This window comes from Gymnoscopelus braueri, assembly GCF_963280865.1.
Source record: "Gymnoscopelus braueri genome assembly, chromosome: 8".
In the NCBI taxonomy this organism is placed as follows: domain Eukaryota; kingdom Metazoa; phylum Chordata; class Actinopteri; order Myctophiformes; family Myctophidae; genus Gymnoscopelus; species Gymnoscopelus braueri.
Window position 1 is genome coordinate 1,223,780 of NC_137609.1, and position 19,678 is coordinate 1,243,457.

The following is a 19,678-nucleotide window of genomic DNA, read 5'->3' on the forward strand; positions in this document are numbered from 1 at the left end:
AAGTGCAGCTTGCCACAGCTGGGGCCAGATACATGAACGAACGAAAACGGTTTCGACCAATGGGCTCGACTCACAAGATTGCACACAGGGCTGCGAACCCATGACCTTGCGTTCCAAAAGGCAAGTGCTCTACAGACTGAGCTACCCCGAACACCCAGTGCACTGTCTTAATAGCACTGACTGACTCCTCATAGGATGGGTGAGTGCAGAGGACAAATTTCATGCAAATTTCACAGTACAAATGTACAACGGCAAAAGGAATCAGGACCAACTACTATTATATTATTAGAACCGCCAATCCCACGACTTCCCATTGGGCACATCGCTCCCTCTGCTTCTCGCCGATACATACGGCGAAGTCTGAGGCGTATCGGTGGGATAGCTCTGGAGATATGTGGGGAGGGGGGGGGGGGGGGGGGGGGACTGTCAACGCAGAAAATGTCCTGCATTTAATAGAATGTGTGCCCACACATTTTTACCAAGGAATTTTCAAAACCTTTCCACAATATTCTACCTCATTTCCAGGCCTGTACGGCGATCACACGGTGCAATAATGAGGCTGTTATTTCAGTGTGCCATGCCCTAATTATAAGGGTTAGTTAGGGTTAGTGTAGGTCAGGGTAGCACAACATAAACATAGCATAGTATTTGTGTCTAAACGTGCAGTAGATTCAGAGAATTCCATTTCAAATTCCGTGCCACATTTTTCCTACACCACCTATCCTAGGGCATGGCACCCTGTAATAAATACCAGGCACATTATGACACCCATATTATTGTGTTTTTAATTATCTTGGATAGACTTAACCACTTAGTTCACCCAAAACCAGACTTTTTTTCTATTAATTAGTCACCCCATGGAGACTTGAATTCATGGATATCTTTGTTTTTGTTGCATTCTTAAGTCAATAATTTGATGACCAGCAGACCGGTAGGCAGCCGTTCCGGTAGGAGATACAAAGGAGACTCTTTGAGTCTCCTACTGGAACAGCAGCCGGTCATCAAATTATTGTCTTAGGAATACGACAAAAACTAAAAAATATCCATGAATTCAAGTCTCCATGGGGTGACTAATCCATAGGAAAAAAGTCATTTTGGGGGTGAACTATCCCTTTAAACCCCACAGTTGGTTAAGCAGGAGTCCCTCAGGGCTCTAAACTAGCACATTTTCTGTTTTTGCTGTAAATCGTAAATCTTTATATAGTCGAATATGATTGGCCAAAAGTTGCCGACTGGCAGTCGAATCATGCAGCAAAAAAATAAATAAAAAATTTTCCACTGAGAGATTGGCAGTTGAATCATCAGTCTGATTCGACTGCCAATCTCTCAGTTGAATCATGCAACAAAACAAAAAACTATGCAATAGAGGATCATTCCATTTGGGCTGTGGGGGTGCTTAATTTCTGATTTAACATATACTTGCTTGATTTCTCCCAATAAATCATGATATCATTTTTTTGGCAAACTATTAGTTAATCAATATGACAAATTAGGCCTAATCTCTCAGTCAAATTTGTAATGCATGATTCGACTGAGTCGAATCAGATTCCCTCGATCGATTAGTCGAATCATCGACTAAATCGAGGTCAGGCCTAGTAGGACTCATCTTACCCCAGATATGAGAAAGACTTTGCAGAAGTCGAGCACAGGGAGTATCTGTAGGAAGCTGGCGGCCTCCAGAGTGTCCTGCAGGTTCTCCATGTTCAGAGACAGCTTGGCCGTGTAGATGAAGTCTATGATCTTCTTCAGTCCTATCCTGTTCACGCCATGCAGCTTGATGCACATCAGGTCCTGCTCCTTCATGCCACCTGGTGGACCAGAGGAGAGTTTACAGGGTGATGAATTGAATACGTACAGTAGGAGTAGGACTACAATGGAAACAAACAAGTACCCAGGACTTCTTTTTGTGCAATCCTTTTTTTAGCCTAAATGTTTTACTGTGCAAAGCCTCAGAATAAAAATAAGGCATTTTTTATGAGGAAATTTAATCTTTATTCAGTCGTTCAGACGGATTTTGGAAGGAGAGTTAAAATAAATGAGTCTGTCTTTCCTTTACAAGAGTGTTCCATAATGCTTCATGAGTGTGTTACATAACAATCCGCAGTGGTGGAAAGTAACTAAGTACATTTACTCAACTACTGTACTTGAGTAAAATTGTTGAGGTATTTTTTTTACTTTACTGGAGTATTTCCAATTTCCAATACTTTTACTCCACTACATCTCAGAGGCAAATAATGTACTTTTACTCCACTACAATTATCTGAAAACTTTAGTTACTAGTTACTTTGTAGATTTTGATTATTATTACAAAACATACATTAACCACTTCAACCATATATATATACATTTCGGCCATTTGAAAATAGCAGATCTACAAGCTCATTGTGAGCTTGTAGATCTGCTATTTTCAAAAAGATTTGTACATTTTATACAATTGAAAAGTTGTGAAATGGGACACTCTGCATAATGAGTACTTTCTTTCTACTTTTAGTACTTTAAGTACATTTTGATACCAATACTTTTGTACTTTTACTCGAAGTAAATTTTGAATTCCGAATTTTACTTGTAATAGAGTATTTCTAAATTGCAGTATTGATACTTTCACTTAAAAATAATAATAATAATAAACTTTATTTGTATAGCACCTTTCATGACATGAAATGCAGCTCAAAGTGCTTTACAGAGCAAGAATACAATTACAGTTAGAACCAATTTAACAATAAAGCAAACAAAAATAAAATAAAATAAAATAAAAGCAAAGGCTCGTTCTCAGTATACAATTGCAGATAATAAAATGCAGTGGCCCTCGCCACTACAACACAACTAGAATGTAGACACAACTACAACACAAATGGATATAACTTAAATGTAGTGGCCACTGTCCTCTACAACACAGCTAAAGAAATATCCACACTTCACACAATTGCCAATATTACATGTGTACCTTAGTAATATATCTTCACACAATTGTCAATATTACACCTTAGTAATATATTTTCACCATGTTTACCACGTGTGGACTAGCCCAGGGGATCTGCTAACTTATCACATCCAAACCACACACCGTACACCCCTGAGAATGATATCGGGGTTATACAAGATATATAGACTAAACATAGACAAAAGGATCTGCCCTGGAGGGTCCACCACGTGTCGACGTGCCCCAGAGGATAATTCACTAAATCCTCCGGATGGAGTTATCAGACTCTTGTCTTTTAACTACCGTGACTCTCTCTTCCACTCACACAAAACAAAAGCAAAGGCATAAAACAACATTAAAATAGGGAATACAGTGAGGAATTAAAAATCAACCAAAGAATCAGCTAAAAGCAAGAGTGAAGTAATAGGTCTTGAGCTGTGCTTTAAAGCTATCGACAGAGGCTGCCTGTCTTAAGTGTAATGGGAGTTTATTCCACACTGTCGGTCCGTAAAAGTACAAAATGGGAGTACTTTTTCCACCACTGACAACCAGGATATGTATTAAAAAAAACAGAATTACTATGAGCGTAGTATGTATGTATGCATGACTGAACTTTCATGAATTATTGAAAAAAGGCCCGACTTTAGTCATCTCCGACTGGTCTTTAATATGGCACTGGAGGGATGGAGGCTGTTGAGGAACGCTCTCTACACCAAAGATTTAACTTGGATAATGGTTTTCAAGCATTGGACCTTTTCATGAATAATAAAAGACACAATGTACTTTTAAAAGGCAGTGCTGGGAGGCTGTAGACACTGGCTAACTTATTAAACGGAAAGAACAAGAGGGTGCACATTCACTGATTTAAATAAATGTATCAAATATATCGAGATACACTGGGATTAGTCACAGTCAAATCCAAAAGATTGCACCAGTAATCTTGTATCTCTGTTGTTTTGGTTATTTTTTTCATGAATTCATGCCCTTTACTTATATCTTACTTGGACGTATGACAGTATAACACACAAGTAGCAAAAACTAGCCGATCTACAAGCTTATAACTAGAAATGGGACGATAATCGTTTATCGTGATAAAAAAAAAACACAAATGGCAGATAGCTTGTACATCTGCTATTTCTGAACATTTTTGAAAAATCCTTAAAGTGTTTGAAAAATGTTGAATAATGTTAAAAAACTAAATAACACGAATCTTCTCTTCTGGGGGTCCCTGGAACAAAACATTTTCATAATGGGGGTCTGCGGCCAAATGTATCTCAATGTGGCACAAAGATGTTTGAGAAGCACTGATTTAGAAGGCATTTGTAGAGTACTGTCTTATGGGTTAAAGGGATATTTCACTTTCAAAACACCCCGGACAGTTTTCAAGTGGCTCGATTCAGTATTTAGATATTTAATATATAATTTAATAATTTTATCAGACACGCCCCCTTCCCAAACCAATTGTAACTTCAAACTCCATTTTAACCATGATAGATTCATTGAAAACACCGTCCTTGGTTCTGGTGACTCATATTTAGCCTGGTAAAGCCCCTCCTTCCGGAAAATGTCATTTCCATTTGATGAAGGAGTCTGGCATGAGAACCTGTGTGTGATTTTGGCTGTGGGCTGGAGTTGGGCGGGAATAATACTGTTGACTGACAACCCCTTCAGCCAATCAGCAGTGTTCCCCTTCAGCCAATCAGCAGTGCATTTTACCACCTCCAGACTAATGTGACGCAACGGGACTTTTGAGACGGCCATGCCCAAAATAGGTTGCCTTATTCGGATACATGCGTGTCACTGCCCGCCCCTGCCGGTTCTCTGAATTTTTAAATAGGCTCCGTCATGATTAATTGACCACATATATGAAGTTAAACAACGAAATTCTATGCAAACGATATCTTAACACATTGGCTGCCAAAGACGCAGATCTGCGTTCTATTTAATCCCTCGCCTGGCTGCCAAAGACGCAGATCTGCGTTCTAAAAAAAAAAAAAAAAAAACCCAAAGACCAAGGAGATATGATTTTTCGAAGATTTAGACTCCCATCCACTTCCTTGTTAACTTAAAACTTAAAAATTCTGTATCTCGGCTCCTGAGTACTTTTGTTTTTTAATTGAAAAATCTCTGGCAGTCTACTGCAAAAAATCTGAAATAATTCTGGCAGATTAGGTGTTAAAAGTCAATTCCGTGCCTCAAAAAAGAAGTTTGAGAGCGTTTTGAAGTTTTAAAACCAAAAGTAAAAACAACGCACAGAAAACAATGGCTGCCGTTCCATTTTGGTCGGCTGCACTCGGATCCATTCGGGTTCACTCGAACTCGCCACCTGATTGGCCAACTTTCGCTGTCAATCACAGAACGATGATCGAGGAGGGGCTTTACCAGGCTAAGGACGCTGATAGGTGAGTCCATTTGGTGAACGGGCAAGAAACGCCCAGATAAGCCTTCAGGCCAGACTCACTCCTGAAATCAAATGGAAATGAGATTTTCCGGAGGGAGGGGCTTTACCAGGCTAACTCATACTGCCCGCCTAATATGTGAGGGGGCCATGTTTTTTCGATTACATTTTTCATTTTTTTATTTCATTTTAGTATTGTATTTAATTTCTCATTTTCCATACAAATAAATGAAAAGATTCATCGAAAAAAACACGGCCCCCTCACGTATTAGGAGGGAAAAATGAATCATCAGAATCAAGGACAGTGTTTTCGATGAATCTAACATGGTTAAAATGGAGTTTGATATTGTCTGATAAAATCAATATCAAATATCTAAATTCTGAATCAAGCCACTTAAAAACTGAGTAAACGATAAAATGATTTTTTTATAGTGAATTATCCCTTTAAGAAACACTGAATTAAAGAAGCTGATCCCAAATGGCAGTCCTCCTTCCTTGGAGCCGCACAGAGACAGCTGTTCCCCGGGCACCCAGCAGCACTCAACCACCTCCACACTTTGTTTTCATCCGGCGAGCAGCTCGTTCCCCTCCCACCCGTTTGGCGTCGGCTCTGTTAACACGGCGGTCACAGCCAGCGATGCCTGCATGAGCATTCCACACACCTCGGGGTGATATGGTATAAACCTCATCATCTACCAACACTGTTTGTTACTTGTCACGAAATGGAAGGAAAAAAAAGGAGGAAAAAAAGAACCCGTGTTCCAATGGAGCCAATGTAGCTATTTAGTCACAAAGCTCCTGTTAACCCATTAAGACCTGGAGCCGATTCTACAAAAGTCTTCTAAATCCCATAAGTTGTCTGAAAAACGTATATTTCTATATCAGTGGTGCTCAAACTTTTTCATGTCAAGGACCCCCAAAATTATTTGTATTTGGCGGCGGACCCCCATCTCAAAATATGTTGTTCAAGGGACCCCCCAGAAGCAAATATTTGAGTTACAAATATATACATTCAAAGATTTGACCACAAGTTTTTTCAAAAATAGCAGATCTACAAGCTCATAGCGCGGCAAAAAATTACACAGATGCTTCTCCAGGTCTTAAAGGGTTAATACTTTTCATTGGTTCAATATTTATAAAACCCACAGACACACTTCACCACTTTTACATTTTTTTCAGAAATAGTGAAGGTACCTGTGAACATGTGAGACTATAGCTGCTAGTGTTACAGACCAGTGAAGGCACCTGTGTGAACATGTTAAAAGGATCCCTGGCTAATAAGCCTTAATACATTATAATTGCCTTATGTAACTTTTTTTGAATTAAAACCACCTTAACTCGTTGAGCGCTATTCACGTGTTTCACATGTTTTACCACTATGGTGCAACGTGCCAATAAGGATAAGGATAATTCCTTTTAACAGGTCGTTCATGAAAGTCCTTGCGGTCTTGTTTCCAATGAGAACCTGTGAGCAATTGGGGTTAAGAGTCTTGCTCAGGGACAAATTTCATATCATCGGCGCATATGCTGGGATAGCCTGGAATCGAACCTGGGGCAACCAGGGCCTCTGGTTCCCTAGGCGGGCTCACTAACCACTCAGCTATGGCCGCCCCTTATCACCCCCGCCCCCAATCACGTGTTTCACATGTTTTTTTTGGGAAAAAAATGTTCAGAACCCAAGATATCATTATCTGAAGATTTGCAGCTCCATCCACTCCTTGTTTAACTCATTGAGTGCCATATTATTATTTTTTTAAACGTTTTTTTTATTAATTTCTGTTCTTTTACATACTCATAGGTAGTACAATTGAGTGCCAGAATTGCCAGAATTATTTCTATATTATGTTGTCCCAGTGGCAGAGTTTTTTACAAAGTAAAACAAGAAATGACAAAGTCATAATATACCCGCTTGCGGCAGGCTTTTTTTTGCCCCAATCTGCAGCACAAAATGTAAAAGTTGTCATTAAAATAAAATCTCAGCCATTCCAATGCAACAACAATAACTCTACAGAGGTTCATTGGTTGGCTACCAATATAAAGTGTGTGTGTGTGTGTGTGTGTGTGTGTGTGTGTGTGTGTGTGTGTGTGTGTGTGTGTGTGTGTGTGTGGTGTGTACAATATCAATAATAGTGAAAATAATTGATCTACAATCTCACAGATCTGCTATTTTCACCAGCTGATATAGTTACTTCATAATGTAGCCTACCCTTACCCAAGTCAAAACTACAGTGTTTCACTTAGAAATGTATGAACAACAAAAATGAAGACACACACACACACACACACACACACACACACACCCAGGAGGACTGGTTGATAGTGTTGTATGCATTGTTCCTGGACAAAAGACCGGTGGTGACCAGTTAGTATTCATTTATGTATGAAAGAAATAAACTATTATCACAATAAACTAAGTGAGTCCATTGAATACAGGTAGCCTAAGGGCAGTCATGTTAAAAACATCAACAGTGGTGGAAAAAGTACTGTAATGTTTTACTTAAGTAAAAGTATCAATACTGCAATGTAACCCTAACCCTTTATGAAAGTGAAGCTCACAACTTGTCTTTTGATTTCACTGTTTGAAACAGGGCTTGAGTTGTAATGCATAACTGCAAGTTTGCCCTTTTCACTACTGGCTTACATGGGTCCATTTGGTTTCATTAATGTCTTTTGTAAATAAAGTATTCAATAAAACGTCATAATAAAAAATAGCAGATCTACAAGCTCACAAGGCGGCGATGCGTTGTGAGCTTGTAGATCTATAAAATATATATGAAATTCAGCTGATTTTAGCGTCATACCTTACATGAAAAATGTTGCTACAGTAACCTTGGTTATAGTGTTTATTCATTCATTTTTAAACAGGGCAGTCATGTTAAAAACATTAACAGTGGTGGGAAAAGTACTCGTACTAGTGTTGCCATGTATACTAATTATAAGCGACCTCGTTTTCTGTAAAGTTGCTTGTAAATGTAGGTAGTTGCATTTTATTTGTTATTAATTTGTTGTGAGCTTGTAGATCGGCTATTTCCAAATCGTCTATTTTCAAATAGCCGATGCATATAGGTTTAAAGTGCTCATGTAGCCTAATAGTCACTTAAATCTTTGGGCTTGTTTTCATTGACCTGGTTGCTTATTTTTCTCTCAAAATCTGGCAACCGTGTCATTGTTTAGACCAACGAAGAAGAAAATGCGGAAGCGATCCTCTTTTCCAAGCCCTGTGTAAAAGACAGTATTATGTTGAGAAAATATAAAGTCATTACAGCACCATAACATGGTTAATAAATTTTATTTTGGGATGTACAATACATGAAAATTACGAGAGTAATAACGCGACTTGCGTCGATAACTAATGGGGAGCGGACATTAGCGCGCTTGGCTAAAAACAGTTAGTTAGTAACATCATACAAGCTAACTATTAGCCAAATTCGGCTAGTGCTTGGAGGACGAGGCCGCCCGTTCAGAGTATGGGAAAGTATCCCATTGGCTTAAACGACAGCCAATGACGCAAATCTGTCGAATGCAAATGAATAGTGTCGAATGCAAATCCGTAATCTGTCGAATGATGAGTAGTAGGTCTGCCTCTTCTTAGACCCGCAGCTTTCAGCAAGCGGGTAAAAAAAGTGCTTAGGAAGCGAGATACAGCCTTTTTCAGTTATACGTTAAACAAGGAGTGGATGGAGCTGCAAATCTTCAGATAATGATATCTTGGGTTCTGAACATGTTTAAAAAATAAAAAAAATATTTTTTCAAAAACACGTCAAACACGTCATTGGCACGTTGCGCCATAGCGGTAAAAACACGTGAAACACGTTAATGGCACTCAATGAGTTAACTTATAACTGAAAAAGCACCTTTTTTTTTTACTTTGAAAAAATCTCTGGCACTGGGACAACATAGCCAGAAATAATTCTGGCACTCAGTGAGTTAAGTATTGTATTTATTTTAGAAATAGTACGTCTTTCACTCAATAGGGAACGCTCACATATTATCATATTATGTCCATGTGTGGTCCAGCCTATGGAATGTATGCAATGCATGTGCTAATACAAAAACAACTTAACACTTCCTACGGTTAATATGAGCATCAAAGCAATATTTTAAATATTTTTTTATTAGCACTTGCATTCCATACAGTCCATAGGGCTGGGATGAGTTTTCCCTATTGAGTGAAAGATGAACTTTTTCTAAAATAAATACAATATTTAAGGTGTTTTTAATTTTAGTTATAGAGGGCAATTATAATGTATTAAGGCATATAAGGCTTATTAGCCAGAGGGATGCTTTTAAAGAGCAGTGAAGGTACCTGTGAACATGGCTTTGAAGTAGTCTGAGGAGGAGGCCATCATGGCTCGGTGTACAGGGAAGGGCTCGTCTCCGTCTCCAGCCACCAGCGTCACGTCACATAGTAGTCCCTCTATCCTCAGCTGGTCGAATCCCTGAGAGAGAGAGAGAGAGAGAGAGAGAGAGAGAGAGAGAGAGAGAGAGAGAGAGAGAGAGAGAGAGAGAGAGAGAATGTTACATAGTAGTCCCTCTATCCTCAGCTGGTCGAATCCCTGAGAGAGAGAGAGAGAGAGAGAGAGAGAGAGAGAGAATGTTACATAGTAGTCCCTCTATCCTCAGCTGGTCGAATCCCTGAGAGAGACAGAGAGAGAGAATGTTACATAGTAGTCCCTCTATCCTCAGCTGGTCGAATCCCTGAGAGAGAGAGACAGAGACAGAGAGAGAGACAGAGAGAGACAGAGAGAGAGAGAGAGAGAGACAGAGTTATTTATGCTTTGTTGCATGCAACACGCTGTGAGCGCCGAGATCTGCTATTTCCGATGCACAACACTGGCAAGCAACAAGGTATAAAAGACCCTTGACATCAAGTACTGTTGCAGCGTCGATCTGACCGGAAGGCGAACCCGGGCCGTACTGTACGTTAGCAGTAGGCTAAAGAGCCAGACTCGATGTCGAGCAGTAACGCAGCACCCTACAGTCGTGAACGATAGAAACAACGACAGTCAATCGAAGTCCATCAGAAGGAAAATCAGGGATGGGATCAGTCTCATTCCCCTTCGGTAAGTTTTGTTATTAACGGAGGAGACGATTATGAATAGCTAACGCTATAGCTGGTAGGCTAGTTGGCATTACCTCAGGCACAACTACTGTGTTGTCTCCCTATAGTTCATAATCAGAGTCAGATTATCCATAATGTCCTATTGCATGTGTCTCTTTCAGCATCGCCGAGACGGAGAGATCTCCCTTTCTCTTTCTGCGTGGGCTCTGACACAGGCTCACAGAGATGGACTTATTATTTATTTAATATCGTATAGCATAAAGTAGGCTACAACAAGTACAAGCCTTGGAGACGGTCTTCAATGGCTCTCTGTTGTGGGATGATAGCGCTGTGCGTACAAAGGCACAATCAAACAGGGTTTTTTTTTCTTTTCGTATCGCTCGCAGCCAAACGCTGGCAGCAACAAAAGCTGACACACATTATAACTCACTGCCTCTCTGACGACAATCTACACCAAGGGGGTCTTCAAACAGGGGGTCCCGGACCCTCAGGTGGTTCTCAGAGTTACTAAAGGGGGGGCCGCAAAATCTTTTTACATTAACTACTTGAACCCTAGCATGTTCTGAGGAGAACTTTAGACAAAAATAGCAGAGCTACAAGCTCACAACTCCTCAAAGTATTTTTATGAGCAATTTTGCAAGTTCATGCTCATTATGCGACCCCCAGGGGTCCTTGGGGGGGGGGGGGGGTATACCAGAGGGTCCCCACTCCCCAGCAAAACGAGTAAAAATGGCGTCACAATCATTTGAACCACTTTAACCATTATTTTATACTTTGGCTATTCAAAAATAGCAGAACTACAAGTTCATAGGGGGCACGAAGTGACGCGCTATGAACTTGTAGATCTGCTATTTTTGAAAAAATCCTGGTCCCAAATATTTTTTGAGATGGGGGTCCGCGGCAAAAAAATAAAATAATTTTGGGGGTCCTTGACATAAAAACGTTTGAGAACCACTGCACTAAGACAATCCGATAATCAGCCGTACCACTCATAGCCAGTTCTCTATTAAACACAGAGGTTCTTTACTCTGGAATACACACATACTTATTGCTAACTCACTCAGTAACTTTAACCCATTCAATCCAGGAACGCATCTGTGTCATTTTAGTTTTCTTTGGCTATTCAAAAATAGCAGATGAACAAGCTATTTTGCAAAAATCTTTGAACATTACACACACATTTTTGAAAGTTAGAAAAATGCCCAAAATAGGAACGCCATGTTGAAAGTATCCTCGCGTCACCAGACTTTCCACCGCAGAGTAAATCCTGGTACTCTAAAACTAGCCGTGTGATCCGGTATAGAAATAATCGTGGTTCCTGTGGTTGGTTCCGGTTGGCGTCACATTGTTTGTGTTCCCCACATAATGACAATCAATTAGTTTAGTCTCGCTAGTCGTGCTACGAGTTAGAATAAAAGATGGATGTACCAAACCATTATTATACCAAAAGAAACGTATGGGAATCATTTTGGAGACGCACAGCGCCGGTGGTTCCGGTCGTTGGTTCCGGCCGCCTGATGACATAACGCTCCGACCGGATCAGAAACCCAAAAATGGTAATGGTATTGGTTAATTTTAAGTTGCTGCGCAGCATTCTGACCTAATTAACATCCTGGGTCATTAACGTGGCGTTTAGACAGCCTGACAGAAGATGAGCTAAATTGCGTTGATGAGAGGTGTCAGAAGTGAACGGACTGTGATGATGAGAGTGGACGATACAGGAAGCTTCCCTGTGATTAAACATTTCTATCACTGCAGGGATGGAGGTGGTAGAGAGGCCAACAGTTAGTATGAGAGGAGAGAGAGGAGAGAGGAGAGAGGAAGGCTGCACGCTGTTCAGTGGAAAGGGAACAAAATAATGAGATTTCCTAACTTAATCCTTATAATTAGTTGCATTAGACCAAGGCCGTGACCCCCCCAAAAATAATCATATTTGAACTGGGGACCCCCCACCCTGACAAGCACTAGGAATTGTAGGCGTTACATTCAGATTGATTTACATTGATATTGATGTAACTGTGTCTGTGATGTGAATTAATGCAATTTAATGTTTTTTTTTTTTTTAATGAGTTTTGTAATATGTTTTTTTGTGTGGGGCCCAGTAACACTATATATGCCATGGCCTTTTCAAATAAACAAATACACCTTTTGTTTTCAGGGGGGGGGGGGGGGGTGTTGAGCAAATCCCATAATGTAGGAGGGGGGCCTTGTAGGTAATTAAGACAATTTTAAACCCAATTAAAAAATAAATGGGCAGCCAGTGCAAGGTGTTATGTGATCAAATGTTCTGGAGCCAGCTAGAAGCTGTGCTGCTGCATTCTGAACCAGCTGCAGGCGATTTGAGAGATTTGTTTTATGACATTTTTTCAGAGCCAGGAATAGAGGGAATTACAGTAGTCAAGGCGTGGATAAATACAAAGGCATGGATACATTTTGTAAGGTCGAAGAGGTGGAGAGAAAGGGTTTGATTTTAACAATGTTTCTAAGGTGGTAAAAAAAGAAGACTTAACAACCTTCTTTAACACAACCTTCAGGAGAGAGAGAGAGGTCAGAGTCATGAAGGCATGCAGTATAGGGTTGTAGATCTGAAAGTAATGAGGCGAGGTTATGTTCTGAAGGGGGGTTCTTCTGTCTCGGGGCGGGTTGTTGAACAACACAAACCTCGGATTTTAGCATCGTTAAGTTGGAGAGAACTTGTCAGACATCCAACGTTTGACGTCAGCCTGCAGGTCATGGTGGAGTTTGGCTAAAATAGTGGAGTTGTCATCTGGGCCACGCGGTTCTCAAAACGTTTTCTTGTCAAGGACGGGGCTGTGACAATTATTACATCATCGCCTAAACACAATCTCAATTATCTTTGGCATCGTCATAATCATGTCATAATCATAATCATTTTCATTGTTGAATTTGTTTTCATATTTTTTAAAGCTAACATTTGTAATTCAAATCTTTGCTTCTGGGGGTCCCTGGCCAAATCCTCCTATAATTTGAGAAACCTCTGTTTGTCTGTTTGTAGTGCGTGGTGAGGCCAAAATTCTGTTCTGCCCGGTTCTCCTCAGTGGCTGGAGCAATTGATCTGCATTTGCACACAGCCATTGCCCATTACCATGTGCACGGAAGACGGAACTGTGAAGCCCGTTTTTTTATTTCACCAAATCTCAGCTGTTTATTAGCTGTTTTTGTGTAAAAGAATGTCGCCTTGGTTACGGGGCTGCCCGGCTATGGGACGAACTGCCTCCCGAGGTTGCCAGATCATGTGCGTATATAGCCCCCACGGGTATAGACTAGTACATATACTGTTGGGGGTCCTTGACATGAAAAGGTTTGAGAACCCCTGAACCACTTTTTCAAAAAACTGTTAGGATTAGAAGACATTTCGTAGATGCGTTCCCCGAGTGAATGGGTTGATCGCAATTATTTGAGCGACAATTAATCGCCAAGTAAAATGTCATAATGGTGACGATACACACACTGAGCCAAAAGTACAAAAAAAATAAACTTTTTCCGAACTTCTACTTAACTCATTCACTGCCACAATTATTGCTGGCCGCGTTTGCCCACTGCCAGAGATTTTTCATTGAAAAAAGAAAAGTACTCAGGAGCCGAGATACAGATTTTTTTAATTTTAAGTTAACAAGGAAGTGGATGGGAGTCTAGATCTTAGAAAAATCATATCTCCTTGGTCTTTGGGTCAAAACATTTTTTACGTTTTTTACGTTAGTGGCAGCATTGGTAAACGGGAATAATTACGTTTATTACGTCAGTGGCAGTGAATGAGTTAATAACGTTTCTTCCGATCCCTTAGGATCTTCTTCAGATTAAGGTCAAGCTCACCTGTAAACCTGAAGAAGATCCGAAGGGATCCATACGTGTTGTTAGATAGAAGTGTTTGTGAAAAAGACAGTTGCAAGACTTCCCTTTTTAACTATCTATGACTGTATTCTACTGCAGGCGGCTACCATAACTGTAGAAATAAAATAATCAAATATATCATCTCTGGCGGGTGGAAACCTCATTATGTCCAAAACTGTTACTTTTCAGGATTCAGGATTCAAGTCAGTGGTGGGAGAAGTACTCAAGATATTTTACTTAAGAAAAAGTAGCGATACCACAATATAAAAATACTCCGTTAAAAGTAAAAAGGCTTGTATTCAAAATGTTACTTGAGTAAAAGTACAGAAGTATTGGCATCAAAATATACTTAAAGTACCAAAAGTTAAAATACTAATGTTTGAAAATAGCATATCTACAAGCTCACAACGCGTCGCGATGCGACGCGTTGTGAGCTTGTAGATATGCTATTTTCAAATAGCCTAGGTATAAAATAGGGCTGAAGTGGTTAATGTTTGTTTTATATTATAATAATTTATATCTGCAAAGTAACTAAAGTTTTCAAATACTTGTAGTGGAATAAAGGGACAATATTTGCCTCTGAGATGTAGTGGAGTAGAAGTAAAAGTATTGCAAATTGAAAATACCCTAAGTACATGTACTTAAGTACAATTTTGAGTTATTTTTTTTACTTAACTAGTTGCTTTCCACCACTGTCAAAAGCATCAAAAGTAGCAGATCTACAAGCTCAAAACGCATCTCTTCGCGCCACGTTTCAGGCGTGTAGATCTGCTACTTTTGTGTGATGCTGTAGTATGAGGTTTCTGCACATAAAACAGGGTGTTAGTTAATTAATTGGCTTAGTCGATTATAAAAAAATCTATTTGACACTATTATTATTATTATCCCCCAAAAACACACTTCTTGATTATGTTTTGATGAATCCAAAAAAAGTAATCAATATAATAATCACTTATAAGAGAATCAGATAGTTTCAGACCTAATGAGAAGAGTTTTCATCAGGGCTAAATCAATATCACAGTTATTTCAAACTTCTGCCTCCGTTATGATTCATGAACACATTTATAAAAAAATGTTAGTGTGAAAGTAGCTGATCGATTATGAAAAAAAAAAAAACTGAAATGCTTCTCGATGAAATTTTTTACCGGAAAGCAATCTGTGATCATTTTAGATTTTAGCGTTGTGTTATTCAAAAATAGCAGATCTACAAGCTCTCAGCGCGTCACTTCGTGCCGCGCTGAGAGCTTGTACGTCTGCTATTTTTGATCTTTTTTAGAAAAATATTGAAAGTGAATCATTTTGAATTTTTAACGCTAGAACACTAACGTTGGGTGAATTTCACCTGAACAATTGTGATTGTGATTTTCATAATGTTGCTGATGTCTGAGGTGGGCGGGTCCTTGGGTATCTTCAGGATCATAGATATAGAAACCTAGATACCATTGGCCTCTGCAGTTCATTGGAGCGACCGGTATCGCAATACAAGGCTCTGGCGGCCGCCATAGAAGGCAAGCTGCCACTCAAAGTGACTACTGGCCAATCACAGCGCTTGACTACTGGCCAATCACAGCGTGTCTAACTGACTAGTTGCTGCGCAGCTGCCTCTTACGAAAAGACCCGCCCCCACCTGCCTCTGATTGGTCCCCTTCTGTGACGCACGCGGATGCTTGCCTTCTCTAAAATGGCGCCCGAAATACAGCTGCCGCAGAGCCGGAAAACGCGTCTACCTTTGAATGTCTATGTTCAGGATGCTCACTGACGTCATAGAAAGTAGGTTTGTTTCCCCTGAACCCCATCCCCGTTTTTTTCCTTCTATTTTTCAGTTTCAGGATGTATAAAAGTAGGTCACCTAAACCAGAAGCTGTGTGACTAACCAGTGTTTCGACGGTCTCTCCATGCAGACAGCAGAGATACCTGTTGACATCAACTACAAGCTGTGTGACTCCCATCACCTCCCTGACCTCTGTACTTGGGAGGGAGGCAGTACTGTAGGACGAAGGCTCTATGTCTTCCCGGTGGGGGCTCCTCACTGGCAGGTGAGTCAGTAGGATACGACAGCAGTGACGACACAAAGCAATGTGTGTGAGGAGGAATTAATTGGCATAACAACTAAATTGGGGAGAAAAATAGGGCTCCAAAAATATATATATTGGCTACTCTAAATTAAACCATTCAATCCAGGAACACATCTGTGTCATTTTAGATTTTAGCTATAACCATTATTTTATATTTTGGCATCGTGAAAATGTGTTCAAATCTTTGAACATATATTTTTTTTAAAGCGAACATTTGTAACTCAAATCTTTGATTCTGGGGATCCCTGGAACAACATATTTTACAAATATTCGCTTTAAAAATATATATATATTCAAAGATTTGCACAAATGCTCAAGATTTAAAAATAATATTAGATCTACAAGCTCGAACGACTGAATTGGGGAGAAAAAGAGGTAAGAAGCAAACAAAAAAGAACCTACTGTAGGTGTCAATTTCTGACTCCTCAAGTATGTAGTGTTGTAAAGAGTAGTTTTTATCAACTCTCAATTAGATTACTATAACTCGTTGTATTTGGGATGGACTCTGTACACCCAACCTCGCCTACAGATGGTTCAAAATGCAGCTGGAATAAAAGGAAAGACGACACATAACACCTACTCTTGACCTGCCTGGCAGTGAAATACAGAGTTGATTTTAAGATTTGACTTTGAGTTTTTAAAGCCCTGAATGGATTAGCTCCTCAGTACATCACTGATCTGCATCTGAAGTCCATGTTCTGCCCTCAAGAGCTCTCAGGTCATCATCATCTCAACAGATCTGTTCAGTATACCTCCTCCAACCCGTCTAAAAACCAAAAGGTGATTTGGCCTCGTCTGTCGCTGGCCCTTAACTCTGGAGTATAGTTTCCTGTCCCACATTAAGTCCTGCCTCACTACACTACACTACTTTTAAATCTAATTTAAAGACCCACCTCTTCTCTCTTGCTTTTAGCTCCGTTTGTGAATACATTTAGTACATGTTTTATTTTCTAAATAGTACTTTATCCTTTTTCTATAGAATGCTATTGTATTTATTTAGTTGTATCGTAGGTGCTTCTTTATGTTTATGGGCTTCTTTTCTTTGTGGTGTTAAATTTGCTTTTATATGGCTATTTTGTTTCTATAAACCTAACCTAGGCTATACACCTAACCATCGTTTTGGATGCTCTGCATGTGACAGCACAGAGTCTCTTCGCCCGAACGTTCGCCCCAGAAATATGGACGCTTTGATATGACCGAATTAACTACAAATGCCATCTATCATGGCCAAAGACGTAACATCATGTGTTGCCAATACATTTAAATAGTACATTTTTGTATTATTATTATTATAATTATAATTATTATTATTATTATAATAAAGGGAGACCTTAAAGCTATCTTCTGGGGAAAAAACAAGAAAGGCCATGTGTTGGATTGGACATCCTAACTTAATCCTAGTCCTTGGTTAATGCTTTTTTTGATACGGTCGTGGGCAAAGCAGCTCTTATGCTTTTATCAATGCTAGTTATGCTAATCATAGAATGTGGATCATGGCCTGGATTCATATCTTCAAGCAGCAGCATTCAGTCTCCTGATGACTTACACCAATGGTTTTCAACCCTTTTTTCATGCCAAGGACCCCTAAATTGATATACATTTGGCCGCGGACCCGCATCTGAAAATGTGTTGTGCCAGGGACCCCCAGAAGCAAAGATGTGAGTTAGAAATGTTCGCTTTAAAAAATATAAATATTCAAAGATATGCACACATTTTCAAGATTTTTTCAAAAATAGCAGATCTACAAGCTTGGTACAAACAACGGTAGTCAATGAGTTAATGAGTTGCTGGCAAAAGAAAACATGTTCAGAAGCATCTTCCATAAAACCTAATCCTAGTCCTGGATATCCTTCTATAAATTACACAGTGTGTGCGTATCCGTCCTTTACATATCTCGAGAACCGTACGTCCGGATATCGCAGAGGACCCCAGGGAGTATGGTGCCCACTGTCCACTTCCGACAATATATATATATATATATATATATATATCAGACCATACAGTATAGGCATGAAGAATAATGAGCAATGAAAGGGTACATTGCACTTCATAATATGTATATATTAGGGATGAGTCCGACTATTCGAATATTCGAATAGTCGTTTGTAAGATAAAAATCAAATATAAAAAAATCATAAAAATAAAAATAAAAATAAAAAATTGCAAAGGCTATATTGTTTATTTCACCACGTCTTTAATAGTTTAGTTACAATAATGTAAAAGATGTACATGCTACTGTCTTTGTTAATATCTGAAAATCAGTTTATAGGCCAATGCAATAATGTAGTCATTTGATGAAAATCCCCAGAACAATTTCACCCAAACAAATCCCAGTCAAAAATATATATAAATATTTATTTTTTTCTTTTTCAAAAAAATATGTTTTCAAAACAAATTGAAAAAGGGGCGTGGTCGAATATTTGAATAGTCGGTAAGAATAGAATTATAGTAATCGATTTTCATTTCGGTCACTTTTACACATCCTGTGTGTTAAAAAAAATAAAAAAAAGTATATATATATATATATATATATATATATATATATATATATATATATATATATATATATATATATATATAATATTCCTAATCCTTCATAATGTTGATATGCTCAGGTGGTCGGCATTAAATCAAAATATACTTAAGTTCATGGCATCTGTGGATATCTTGTACAGTCAGTCCCCTTATAGTGTTTTTTCAGTTGGAGTGATAACGATTTATGACTGGGACTCCATACTTGGGCATTGAGCATGGCTGAAAACATAGTGACCTCATAGTTATGACGTGAGTGTCAAGGCAGCCTGGTTAAATGTGGACCGCACAGACGGCAAACGGCAGTGTTGAGACAGATAACCTACGAGCGCATGATCCAGAAAGCCTCCGCAAGCCTTCACAGGAAGTAATTCGAGAAGAGATCGATAAACCTTATTTCGCGCTGGTTATCACACCATAGCCTTTCCTGGATGGCAAGGTTCTGACCATACCATTAGTTAAATGCTTGGCCCATCACAGCCCATGTATAGCGGCGGTTCTGTCAATGAGCCAGAAACGAGGAGACACGGAAGAACCAACATCTCGGCGCAATCAACAGTTGGCCAAGACTGTAGCTCAAACACCAATGAAGAAACATCATCTGACATACACAGGAAAGAAAACCCACATCTGTAAACAGTGTGAAAAGAGCTTCTGGCTCTGGTAATCTAGACACCAGCGTCTCCACCATAGATATTAGAAACCTAGATACCTCATTGGCCTCTGCAGTTCATTGGGGCGACTTGTATCGCAATACACGGCGGCTCTTCCGTCTTCCGCAGGGAACCTGTCACTCAAAGTGACTACTGGCCAATCACAGCGCTCACAGTGCGTTGACT

The 19,678-nt window shown here is 39.5% G+C and overlaps 2 protein-coding genes across 4 annotated transcripts in view; both read right to left on the reverse strand.

Annotated features, from left to right (window-relative positions):
- Positions 1-19,678, reverse strand: part of LOC308089674 (parvalbumin beta-like) — a 238,267-nt gene that overhangs the window by 93,586 nt on the left and 125,003 nt on the right. The gene's annotated exons all lie outside the window — the stretch shown is intronic.
- The window catches only part of klhl13 (kelch-like family member 13), a 111,541-nt gene that overhangs the window by 33,939 nt on the left and 57,924 nt on the right, over positions 1-19,678 (reverse strand). For all 3 annotated transcript variants that reach the window (XM_080435419.1, XM_080435421.1, XM_080435420.1), the window contains 2 exons: positions 9,625-9,757; positions 1,612-1,808 (listed from right to left, as the gene is read on the reverse strand). In XM_080435419.1, the coding sequence (XP_080291545.1) occupies positions 1,612-1,808; positions 9,625-9,757 (330 nt within the window). The remainder of the gene's footprint in view (positions 1-1,611; positions 1,809-9,624; positions 9,758-19,678) is intronic.